The 12,015-nt window shown below is 33.3% G+C and overlaps 1 protein-coding gene across 2 annotated transcripts; it reads left to right on the plus strand.

The window, feature by feature from the left end:
• The first annotated feature begins 459 nt into the window (after positions 1 to 459).
• On the plus strand, positions 460 to 11,331 carry LOC133818944 (importin beta-like SAD2). 2 transcript variants are annotated; one of them, XM_062252069.1, is made up of 22 exons: positions 460 to 735; positions 1,296 to 1,431; positions 1,513 to 1,600; positions 1,770 to 1,925; positions 2,752 to 2,914; positions 3,353 to 3,537; positions 3,638 to 3,811; positions 4,292 to 4,437; positions 4,548 to 4,668; positions 4,752 to 4,932; positions 5,123 to 5,282; positions 5,378 to 5,419; positions 5,496 to 5,614; positions 5,731 to 5,929; positions 6,443 to 6,574; positions 7,994 to 8,097; positions 8,216 to 8,395; positions 8,777 to 8,916; positions 9,034 to 9,173; positions 9,374 to 9,534; positions 10,120 to 10,246; positions 10,361 to 11,331. In XM_062252069.1, the coding sequence occupies exons 1-22, from the start codon at positions 646 to 648 to the stop codon at positions 10,525 to 10,527; spliced, it is 3,111 nt and encodes a 1,036-aa protein (XP_062108053.1). In that variant the 5' UTR covers positions 460 to 645; the 3' UTR covers positions 10,528 to 11,331. The 2 variants fall into 2 exon arrangements, with proteins under 2 accessions (XP_062108053.1, XP_062108054.1); XM_062252070.1 differs by lacking the exon at positions 3,638 to 3,811.
• Positions 11,332 to 12,015: the final 684 nt, after the last annotated feature.

The raw sequence follows: 12,015 nt of genomic DNA on the forward strand, positions 1-12,015 counted from the left end.
TTTAATTTAAGGTTGATATTAAAATTTAAAAAAGATTTTATAATTAAAAAATGTAAGAGATATTATAAAAATATCTGACTAAAATTGAGCTTACATTTTATATTATTGTAAAGAGTGGTTAATTTTTTTAGCAATTTGTGCTAAATTTAGGCTAAATTAAAATACCAAGTTGCTGTAAATTTATAAAAACAATAGAATAAATACCACAGTCCCAATTTATTAGGATATCACAAACTAATAATAATACGTGTTTTCATTTATCTTTGGATTTAACAAACTAATTCCATAGTCGTCTTAATTTGCCCTTGTATCCAAACAGACCGGATTGATGACTCCACCCGTCAATCAGTAAACTGTAATTTTATTAAGCTAAAATAATATTAATATATATATATATATATTTTTAAAAAGGAACCTGTTTTAGTTAAACAACCAAGAACAAAAACCCTAGTACTTACACATATATATAACCCACACCCTTCTTTCTTGGCTTCTCTACATAAGTTTTCTCCCTGCGTCTAAACCAAACCCTGGCCATCTCTCTCCAGTTTTGGCGAGGGTTTAGATTCTGTTTATTGGCGATCATAAGTGTTTTCGATCATATATAGTTTCAATTACGAGTTTTGACTCTTCTAGAGTTGGGATATGGATCTTCAAAGTCTGTCTATTGTGCTTCAGGCTGCTCTTAGCCCCAATCCCGATGAACGGAAAGCCGCCGAGCAGAGCCTCAATCAGGTATTTAGCCTTTTATTTTATCTATTTTGTTAATTTTTTTTCTTGTGCCACCATGGTTCTTAGCTTGAACTTGTTATAGTGATTGTTTCGGAGATTCTGAATTTTGAATTGGGATGCATTGTTGATTATGGGTGTTTGATTTGTTGGAATTTGATAGTTCTACTTGTGTATTTTTGTTTTTTATTAGTCTTTTTCCCTACTAAGATGACTAGAGAAGGTTATTTTTTTCTTAAATTTTTTTGTGTGTGTGTGCCTGGGTAACGTGAAAGAAGATGCAGTTTATTGTTTTAGATGGTTTCCATTAGCGTGAATAGATAACTTTTGTTTCCTAATGGCCTAATTGTTCTTGTTTTTCTATTGAAATATATTACTTTTTTTGTATTTGGGTAATATGAAAGAAGATGAAAGTAATACTTTTCAATGCCTAGATTGTTTGCATTTGAGGGACTAGTCTTAAGTTGTTGTCTTGTTGATCCTTATGATTTTCTCTTTTTTTTTTGTACCAATAGCTTTATTGGTATTGCTTTTCCTAATTGTATTGGTGTTTACTGATTTTGTAGTTTCAGTACACGCCACAGCATTTGGTTAGACTGTTGCAGATTATAGTGGACAATAATTGTGACATGGCTGTACGGCAAGTGGCCAGCATTCATTTCAAGAACTTCATTGCCAAGAACTGGTCGCCCCTTGAGCCAGGTACATTGTTATTTTGTGCTGTTTTGATAGTTTCCTGATTTTAAATGATTCATTTGTTCATCACTTTTTATGTTGATGCAGATGAGCCGCAGAAAATTTCACCAGAGGATAAAGAATTGGTGAGGGTTCACATTCTCGAATTTGTTGCAAAAGTTCCCCCATTGTTAAGGTAGTTCTGATTTTCTGTTGTTTCTTTTATTATAGTTAGTTTGTTTTCCTATTAATGTTCAGTTGTGTGGAGTACAGGTCTTTATGTAAATTACAGTCTCATGGCATCTTTAAGTTTGGTTAGCTTTTATCATTTTATGCTTTACTCATGTTAATGGCTTGTTGTACAGAGTTCAGCTTGGCGAGTGCCTAAAGACAATTGTCCATGCTGATTACCCTGAACAGTGGCCCCGTCTTTTGGACTGGGTGAAGGTCAATTTATTACAAGATGATTCTCAAGTCTATGCTTCTTTATTTGTGTTGAGGATCCTATCTAGAAAATATGAGTAAGTTGTTAATATTTGTCTGTTTGTTATTACGTTTTTCTTTTCTTTTAATAGTCACTTACCTAGAAGTTTCATTAGCTTACTGTTTGACACAAAGTTATGGTACTAGTATGGAAGCTCACTGTCCCTGATGACTTTTCACATAAAATCTATCAGCTATGACTATGTGCCAATAGAAGGTGTTTATTGATTATTATGTTTATATGGTATAAATCAATCTGATGTGACTCCTGCTTATAGCTTTTATTTATTGTGTTATTAATTTTTTCTATCCAATAGGAGTAAGCTTGTAAAAATTATGTTACTTTTCATAAAGTATTTTCCTGTAGATTTCTTTGTTCCTCTCTGAAACATTGGGTAATGTAATTGCACATAGAATTATCAAGTTGAAGTAATTGCTACTTTTGAATATATGATAATGAAACATATTTCGTATATTATCCCAGATCCCGTGTATTTTTGTCCTAAACTAATAAATTATGTCAGTTTTTTTATTCTTCTGGCAACCATTGTTTTTGCACCTGTGTTGTGGACCCTACTTACCATATCAGACGTTGGGTATTTTTTACTGGATAAAAATTGGGATGATGGATTAATCAACTCAAAGCATTAGAAACAAAACCTTTTTATTTTATTAACACCTTTAACATTTTAGAAAAATGAGTGGTGTGTTATTTAACAAGAGTTATTGCTAGTAGTCTGATTGTTGATGGTAATCATTACTTCTTTCAACCATGATTCCTCATTTTTCTGATTTGGATTCTTTTCATTCCAAAATCCTTTTGATATATATATTTTTTTATTTTAAAATTTCTTATATTCTTAGGTTCAAGTCAGATGAGGAGAGGGTACCAGTCCATCATATTGTTGAAGAAACATTTCCCAGTCTGCTTAATATCTTCAACAAGCTTGTCCAGATTGCCAATCCACCAGTGGATGTAGCAGATTTTATCAAGCTTATCTGCAAAATCTTTTGGTCTTCTATATATGTGCGTTTTTTGCTTTGGTAGCTTTTGTGTTGTATTTTTCTACATGGTTAAATTGAGAATGTTAATTTTTAAGTGCCTACTTGTCCATTTTTATTAAGAGGGCAAGAAACAATTCTGCCACTTTTTTTATCATAAATTGCTTTCTAGTAAAAGGCATCTGCTGTGTAACACTAATAACATGCATATTCATTTAACTAAAGATTTCATATTCATATGTCACTCTTAATAGTAACGTGTGTTTACATACTGTTCTTTGGTGCTGCTATTACTAGAACTCTTTAAGTGGGCATGCTCTTTTGTATTTCGTGTTAGGTTTTCGTTGTGTAATTAGGCGTACTTTTTTTCCCCTCCTCACATCCTTTAAATATCAAGGGATGTACATTATTATTTTTGTGATATTCATATTGATATATACTTACTGTCGTTTCTTCTTTTCAGTTGGAGATTCCAAAGCAGCTATTTGATCCAAATGTGTTCAATGCGTGGATGGTTTTGTTTTTAAATGTTTTGGAGAGATCTGTCCCTGTGGATGGTCAGCCTGTAGACCCTGACCTCAGGAAAACATGGGGTTGGTGGAAGGTGAAGAAATGGACTGTTCACATTTTAAACAGGCTGTTCACCAGGTAATGTTTTGGGTCTGGTACAAATTGAAAATAAGGACCAGCCTCGAATCAGCAGGCTTATTTATTGGCAACCCATTTTTACATAAAACTACCTGTTCAGGTTTGGAGATTTGAAATTGCATAATCCAGAGAATAGAGCTTTTGCTCAAATGTTCCAGAAAACTTACGCAGGGAAGATTTTGGAGTGTCATTTAAGTCTGTTGGGGGTGGTCCGTGTTGGTGGTTATTTACCTGACAGAGTTACCAACCTTATTCTTCAATATTTAAGCAACAGGTGATGTAACTTTTTCTTAAGTAGATTAAATTCTTTGTGTTTATTTTATTTGAATTGTTTATGGATTCGTGATGTCTTTTGGATATGCTTCATATATTGGAACTGGAAGAGAGAAGGACATTGGGTCATTTCGAAAAGTTTCATTATTCTGTCAATCTTAATCTGTCTTCTTTCATTGTCACTATTTCGAGTACTGCATGCTCAGGAGTGATTTCTTATTTATTTTTTGTTTAAGTAAAAGAAATGACTGTATTTAGGATAACACTTTTATTTGTACCACAAAAAGCTGAAAAAGTAAATAAATTTGCTCTAGGCACTTCTAGCATCTTTTTGTGGTTTCCTGACTGTGTCTAAAATTGCTATGCAGTGTTGTGGTGATAGTTTGTAGATTTGTAAGCTAGAAATATTATGTGTTGTAAAAAAATTGTCTGCACAAAAATAGTCCCCTCTAAACAATGCTTTTATTCCACAAACATGCAGTATTTCGAAGCTAAGTATGTATAATCTTCTGCAACCTCGACTTGAGGTTATTCTCTTTGAGATAGTATTCCCTCTTATGTGCTTCAATGACAATGATCAGAAGCTTTGGGATGAGGACCCTCATGAGTATGTTAGAAAAGGCTATGGTAAGTGTTATGAATCTTTTATTCTTTAAAGCTTTGATCGAGCTTATTGTTTCTCATCAATATATACATATATATGTATATCTTATTGTTGTTATCTTGCTTCCCTGCAGATATCATTGAAGACTTGTATAGTCCAAGGACTGCTTCCATGGATTTTGTCAGCGAGTTAGTTAGGAAACGTGGAGAAAATCTTCCAAAGTTTATCCAGTTTATAGTTGAAATTTTTAAGAGGTACTTTTCACTTCTGTCCTTTGCCGAATTTGAAACATATGATTGATTGCTGTCATGGTTTTGATTTTTATTTCATTGAGCAGGTATGATGAAGCACCAGCGGAACACAAGCCCTATCGACAAAAAGATGGTGCCCTTCTTGCTATCGGTGCTCTCTGTGACAAATTGCAACAAACTGAACCATACAAATCAGAACTTGAGCGTATGTTGGTGCAACACGTATTTCCTGAGTTTAGCAGTCCAGTTGGCCATCTTAGGGCCAAGGTTTGTTTCTTTCAAGTTTTCTTTTGTAACCTTGTTGTCACTATTTACATAAGTAGATTCTTAAATGGAGGCAGTTTTCCTCTGGTGGCATAGTGGACTCATATCTTTCCCTTTTAAAAATTATTAGGATGATTTTGTTTCTTAATCAGGAGTTTAGCCATATTATTCTGAAATTTATTGTATGTGTCAGGCCGCTTGGGTTGCAGGACAATATGCTCATATTAATTTCTCAGACCAGAATAATTTCCGTAAAGCACTGCAGAGTGTTGTATCTGGGATGCGAGATCCAGAACTTCCTGTTCGTGTGGATTCAGTTTTTGCTTTGCGCTCTTTTGTTGAAGCTTGCAAAGGCGAGTAGCTGTCTGCTGTTCTTTTTAGTCTGTTGCATATATATGTATTTTTTTGTTTTAACACCTGTAAGTTTTCGTGATTGTTCAATATGCAGATTTGAATGAAATACGCCCAATCCTTCCCCAATTGCTTGATGGTATGTGATTTATCACTTTTACTATTATTTTTGGCAAAATCATGCAACTGACTGAATTTGCTTATTGTTGTCTCAGAGTTTTTTAAACTTATGAATGAGGTGGAGAATGAGGATCTGGTGTTTACGTTGGAGACAATAGTAGATAAGTTTGGGGAGGAGATGGCACCTTATGCCCTTGGGTTGTGCCAAAACTTGGTAATATATACATCATTCTAATTTAGATACAAGTATACTGAAGTTTAATATATACTTTCTTTTATTTAAAAAAACGGAAGAAGGCTCTTTCTTCAATTGTGATTTCTTGTTTGTAGGCTTCTGCATTTTGGAGGTGTATGAATACAGCTGAAACTGAAGAAGACGCTGATGATTCTGGTGCTTTAGCTGCTGTAGGATGTTTGCGTGCCATTAGCACAATTCTTGAATCAGTCAGCAGGCTTCCTCATCTTTTCGTACAAGTTGAGCCAACTTTGCTTCCTATAATGCGTAGAATGTTGACAACTGATGGCCAAGGTGTGTGGTCTGTGTTTTTTGCATCCCTCAACGCTGTTTTATTGACCCTTTCATCTCTATTCTTCTTTCTTTCCTGCTACTTTCTTTGAAGGGAAATAGAACAAAAACAGTATGACTTTATGTTACACAATGCAAGTACTTTAAAATTTGCAGAATTCTACTTTTGAAATCTGCAGAACGACTACACATGGAATCTTTAGAAGGGTTGACTTCAAAATAAATATAGAACTATTAGAAAAGATGATATTATCTCTTTGATCAATGGGGCCATGCACCTGTTGGTATGCAATCCAAGGATAATATGACATTATTGGGTTGAAATTGGCAACTGATGATGTTTTTTTTATTTTACAAATTTTGACAATCTTGATGCATTAATTCTTGAAATTGGGATAGCTACCCTGAGTTTATTATTAATGATTGAAAAAACATATTGATCCTTATTGTTTAATTAAGTCTATATTTTTATTCACTTCTTTTGACTGATACGTTTGTCCTGATAAATTACTGCAGAGGTTTTCGAAGAAGTTTTGGAGATTGTGTCATACATGACATTTTTCTCGCCTACGATATCTCTTGATATGTGGAGTCTTTGGCCATTGATGATGGAAGCATTGAATGATTGGGCTATTGATTTCTTCCCTAGTGAGTATTGCTGTTTTATCTGTGACTATATACATGCAACCTACGTTTGCTTAGTTTTATTTATAGGTTTTATTAAATTTGTATCATTGTCATATAAATTTTAAATAAATAAACAATATTTAATATAAAAGAATGACATAAACATATTAAAGAAAAATTAAACCAAAACATTGTTGATGGTATTTAATACAAAAGAATGACATAAACATATTAAAAGAAAAATTAAACCAAAACATTGTTTATGGTATTTTAAAAATATATATAATATTATAACTTTTAAAATATAAATAATAATTTTTTAATAAAAATTAAGATTATGTATTATATATTAATTGTTATAATGATATTTTATAATATTTAAAGTTATATTAATATAAGTATTAAATTCTTATTTTTAATAAGTTTTAAAGGTATATTCCGTTAAATATTTAAAATATTCGGTTAAAGTTAACAAAAAAAGAACCATTAAAATAAAGAATTTTTTTTATCACACTTTTTATATATAGAGATTGTTTCTATCAGAACTATTCCATCTTTCTTCCGTACTCAGTGTATTTTGGAGTTACCTATTTGAAGAGAGTTATATTTTGGGTTACGTCACAATAAGATATGCATTCAATTCAATTTTATGCCATTTCTTGTGCCAGTTAGGGTAACTTTAGATCCTGAACTTTTTAGCATCCTGATGATAGGACAGACAATGTTATAATGAAACAACAGACGACTTGTTTGGCACATTGTTTAGAAAGAAACAATAGGTTTGGCACTCTGGAAAGAAACAATAGGATCTTTCAGGATATTGATTTGGTTACGTTTCAACTTTCAGAGAGTTAAATTTTAGGTGGTTGTCTTTAGAACTAAGGATTTCACTGTGTACTCTTTTTCTGGTTTACTTGGAGATTGGAACCTTTAGGTTTAATTTTAGATGATCAATTATCATTTTCTTTGTAGTAGATGATATTTTATCATCTGCAGTAAGCCTTTCAGTTTTTTCTATCTAATATAATCCCAATTTCTTGTAAAAAAAAATGTGATAAGAGTAAACTATTACCTTTGCAATGCACATCTGAAATATTTGGTTCACGTGCTTTAGACTGTTCAATAACTTGTATCCAGCTTTATGTTTTGTGATACGTATAATTCCCCCCTTCTTTCCTCTATCCAGCCATTTGTTATGAACTTATATATGTAGGATGAAATTCCGTGCTAAAGATACATAAACCTCTAATAGATTATAAATCTGTAGTAAGAAGTTATGCAACTGATGGTAGCGGCCTGAAGTTTTATTTGATGTATTTCTTCTTTACGACAATGTTCCTGTTTTATATTTCTGCAGACATTTTGGTTCCTTTGGACAACTTGGTGCCTGTTTGATGTATTTCTTCTTTACGACAATGTTCCTGTTTTATATTTCTGCAGACATTTTGGTTCCTTTGGACAACTACATATCCAGGGGAACTGCACATTTCCTCGCTTGTAAAGAGCCAGACTACCAGCAAAGTCTTTGGAAAATGATTTCATATGTGAGTGACTTAGTCATACCTTCGTATCCTTTTTGGTTGTGCTGTGATAAACTTTATCCAGTTATTATTGTATACCAAAAATCCCTCAAAGATATTTTGGTTTTTTCCATGTTTACAGATCATGGCAGATACAAATATGGAAGATAGTGACATTGAGCCAGCTCCGAAGCTCATTCAAGTAGTTTTTCAGAATTGTAAGGGGCAGGTTGATCAATGGGTTGAACCGTATCTGAGAATCACAGTCGAGCGTTTGCATCGGTCTGAAAAATCCTACTTGAAATGTCTCTTAATTCAAGTGGTAATATGTTTTGAAGATGCTAATGGAGATCTTTACCAATATTAATGATGATTGTTTAGTTATTCTTTTTCCTCCAAGGCGCTCTCATCATCTCCCAAAATAATAAAAATGAAAATAAAATCAATGGCGTATGGGTGGGTGACTGATGTGTTGTGATCAATGTGGTTTTCTCTATCTACTTGATAGACTTAAAATACACATCAGCCACCCAGCCACCCATAGTATTTGAAATAGTTGTCAGGCTGTAGCTCATTATTGTTACAAATAATATTTGGGATGACATTCTCCTGTGGCATTTGTGGTTGGATTTTTATCTTTTTTGTCTTTCTTTGCTTGACATATGCAATTGCAGATTGTAACAATCTTGTTTTTTTTATCCAGATTGCTGATGCTCTTTACTACAATGCGGCATTGACCCTCAGCATATTGCAAAAGTTTGGCATTGCTACAGAAATTTTTGGTCTTTGGTTGCAAATGCTTCAACAAGTTAAAAAAAGTGGTGTGCGAGCTAACTTTAGGAGGTATTTTGTCAGTTTTGTTATAATATCCACTACATTCTGTTATCCTTTCTTTGCATTCAGCTCGTTCTGCTTTCTTGAAAAGGTATTTAGTGTTGTTTATAAATTTTCCTATTTTAGGGAACACGATAAAAAAGTTTGCTGCTTAGGATTGACATCTCTACTGGCACTTCCGGTGGATCAATTATCAGTGGATGCCTTGGAGCGAGTTTTCAAGGCAACCCTTGATCTTCTAGTTGCATACAAAGATCAAGTTGCAGGTCCCTCTCTCTCTCTCTCCCCTATTTATTTTAATTGGATTGTCCTGCTGAACCCTAGATGGACGCAGGAAACTTAAGCATAATATTAGGTATAACATGAGCAATCGAAACGGAGACCTCATGGCAGTGCTTGTGTTTTATGTATTATTGCTGTTAGTTGTTAGTTTGACATGGAAGCTATTCTAATTAATGGATGGCAGAAGCTGCTAAGGAAGAAGATGCTGAAGATGATGATGATATGGATGGTTTTCAAAGTGATGATGAAGATGAAGATGTTGATGGTTCTGACAAGGAAATGGGCTTTGATGGTGAGGATGGGGAGGAAGCTGATAGTGTTAAACTACAAAAATTAGCTGCTCGGGTATGCAACTGTATTATCAGTTTTACCGTGATTCAGATGTTTATTTTCTTTGTATCAATCAAAAGTTGATACTGTCAAATTAAATAAGATAGAATAGTTAGAAAAGAATGTCAATTAATCAAAGTGACATAGAACCCCAATCAAACACATAAAATGCATTCCTCGTTAGTCTTCACTGCATTCAGAATCTAATCTGTAGCCTACTTCTAAAGGAGAAGTTCTTTTTTACTTTTTTTATTCTTAGTATTGATGTGGACATTTTTTTTATCTTGGAAATCATCCAGGGAAGTAAAATTTGTTCTTCATTTTGTGTAGTTTGGGTGTTACTATTTATATATTTCTTACTGCATCAAGTTTCTATCAGGAAAACCTACAAGGTGGAGGAAACTCCTATTTTGCTGTGTGTGTTGGGAATTAAAATGAATATACCTGTGGACGTTCATATAAATCTTATAGTGAAAAATTGTTTTGTAACTTTCTTATTAGTGATGGAAGAATTTTGTTGGTTTTTCTGTCTTGATCATAATATTAGATCTTCTGTCTTCAAGTATATAATCTGTTGTCCATAAACATTGGTGGTAACAGGCAAAGTCTTTCCGCCCACATGACTCAGATGATGATGACTCAGATGATGATTACAGTGATGATGAGGATTTGCAATCCCCGCTTGATGAGGTGGACCCTTTCATTTTCTTTGTAGATTCAGTCAAAGGTAAGTGAAAAAGTATCCTTCATTTTAAAGGTTGAAACTTGTTTTGTTTTGGGTTGTCTGACATCTGCCTTTGTCCCTGTTTCACTTGGTTTTACTTTTTGCCCTGGATTGTAGTTGTGCAAGCATCAGATCCATCAAGGTTCCAGAGCCTTATGCAAACACTTGACTTCCATTATCAGGCTATTGCAAATGGTGTTGCTCAGCATGCTGAACAGAGGAGAGCAGAAATTGAAAGGGAAAAATTGGAGAAGTCAGCAGCTGCAGCTGCTGCGGCTACGTAACTCATGCACTGAATGTTGGGGTGTGGCTCAATTTTGTTTATTGTCACAGTTCTTTGTTTATTCCATTCATGAAACAAAGCGTCATTACCTGTCCATTCAGATATTGGTTGGTTACCTGATGGACATGGTTGCCAGTGAGAGCCCCAGGGACTTCTAACATTTGAAGTGCTTGTGGCTTTGTGTGATTGAGTTACCGGTAACATGTGAAATGAGAAATCACTAGCCACCGGAACTGCCAGTTCAAGACCCAGGGTTCAGCTTGGTTCTGTCAATAGAGTTTGGATGTTCTACGGCAGAGCATGCCATCTCGATCGGTTTTGTGCCCCCTTTTTTTTTTTTCCATTCTCATTTCTCCTTTCCCATCCGGCGAGGTTGGACTATTTATTTCAGTTGAGTCTTCTTTCTACACAGGATATATTGGTCTAGGAACCCTTCGATCTGTTTTCAGTTGTCACAACCAGGGTTCTCTTCCATACTGGTTTGTTATTAGTTCCCATTTTATAAAGGCATAAATTAGGGTAGCTGATGGATGTATTTATTAATTTTGGGTCTGAGGGTGGCCTACAATTTTTCACATTTTCATTTCTTTAGGACTAGTCTTTTTCTCATCTGTAATATTTGTTGATCTGAGTTGGATTTTGGGGGCTTCAATGCAGATGGCTTCTAAGGGTAGCTTGCTGCTATTGTAAAACACTTCATCTTTATTCTTTATATATGTCGTGGATTTTACGGGGAAGAAAGTAGAGGGTTTTTTTTCATTTTTGTTTGAACCCCTCTTCAATCAATGTCTTTAGTTTGATTTAAGTTTTTGTTATGAATATTTATTATCTGTACATAAGGACAATTACGTTAGGGTACATTGGATCAAGCCTTACACGCGGGTTTGAACCTTAGTTGATTTTCGGTACTTTTATTTTTGCCAAAGGATTTTCGGTACTTTTTTCTCCTTCAAAGTATAAAATTCTTCTCTTATTTTTTATTTTTTTTATTTGATGTCATGTTTGGTACACTGCATGGAATTGTATTATTTTCACTTTTACTATCAAATAAACTGTATCAAGATGTTGTATTAACCATTTGACCCATCTTAATACTCTAAAATTAAAATAAAATTTAGAGGAAATTACATATTTTATAGGGGAATTTTAATAGTGTGTAAAAATATAGGTTTTTTCTTTTTAAAAAGTTATTCTATGGAGTTTTTTAGGAATTTTTATTTTTGTATAATTTTGTATAAAAATTAGTTTGTCATAATTTTACTCTTAATTAATTAAGTTTTATTAATTTAGAAGGGTATGTTTGTAATTTGATTAATATTTTTTTTTAGTTTATTTATTTTTTTATATTATTTTTATATTACTAATTTTATATTAAGTTTTTTTTGGGTTGTTTTGCACATTTTTTTTTTAATATGAATTATGTTTAAAATTAATTTTCATTTATTATAAACAAATTTTTAGATTGTAAATCATAGGTAAGATAATAAGT

This window comes from Humulus lupulus, chromosome 2 (genome assembly GCF_963169125.1).
Source record: "Humulus lupulus chromosome 2, drHumLupu1.1, whole genome shotgun sequence".
NCBI lineage: Eukaryota > Viridiplantae > Streptophyta > Magnoliopsida > Rosales > Cannabaceae > Humulus > Humulus lupulus.

Bases quoted from the DNA above. Each gene is read 5' to 3' on its own strand.
- LOC133818944 (XM_062252069.1), top strand. From the start codon at position 646: ATGGATCTTCAAAGTCTGTCTATTGTGCTTCAGGCTGCTCTTAGCCCC. The intron at 1,601-1,769 runs GTAGTTCTGATT...CTTGTTGTACAG, and splicing joins AAAGTTCCCCCATTGTTAAG to AGTTCAGCTTGGCGAGTGCC. The intron at 5,283-5,377 runs GCGAGTAGCTGT...TTCAATATGCAG, and splicing joins TTTTGTTGAAGCTTGCAAAG to ATTTGAATGAAATACGCCCA.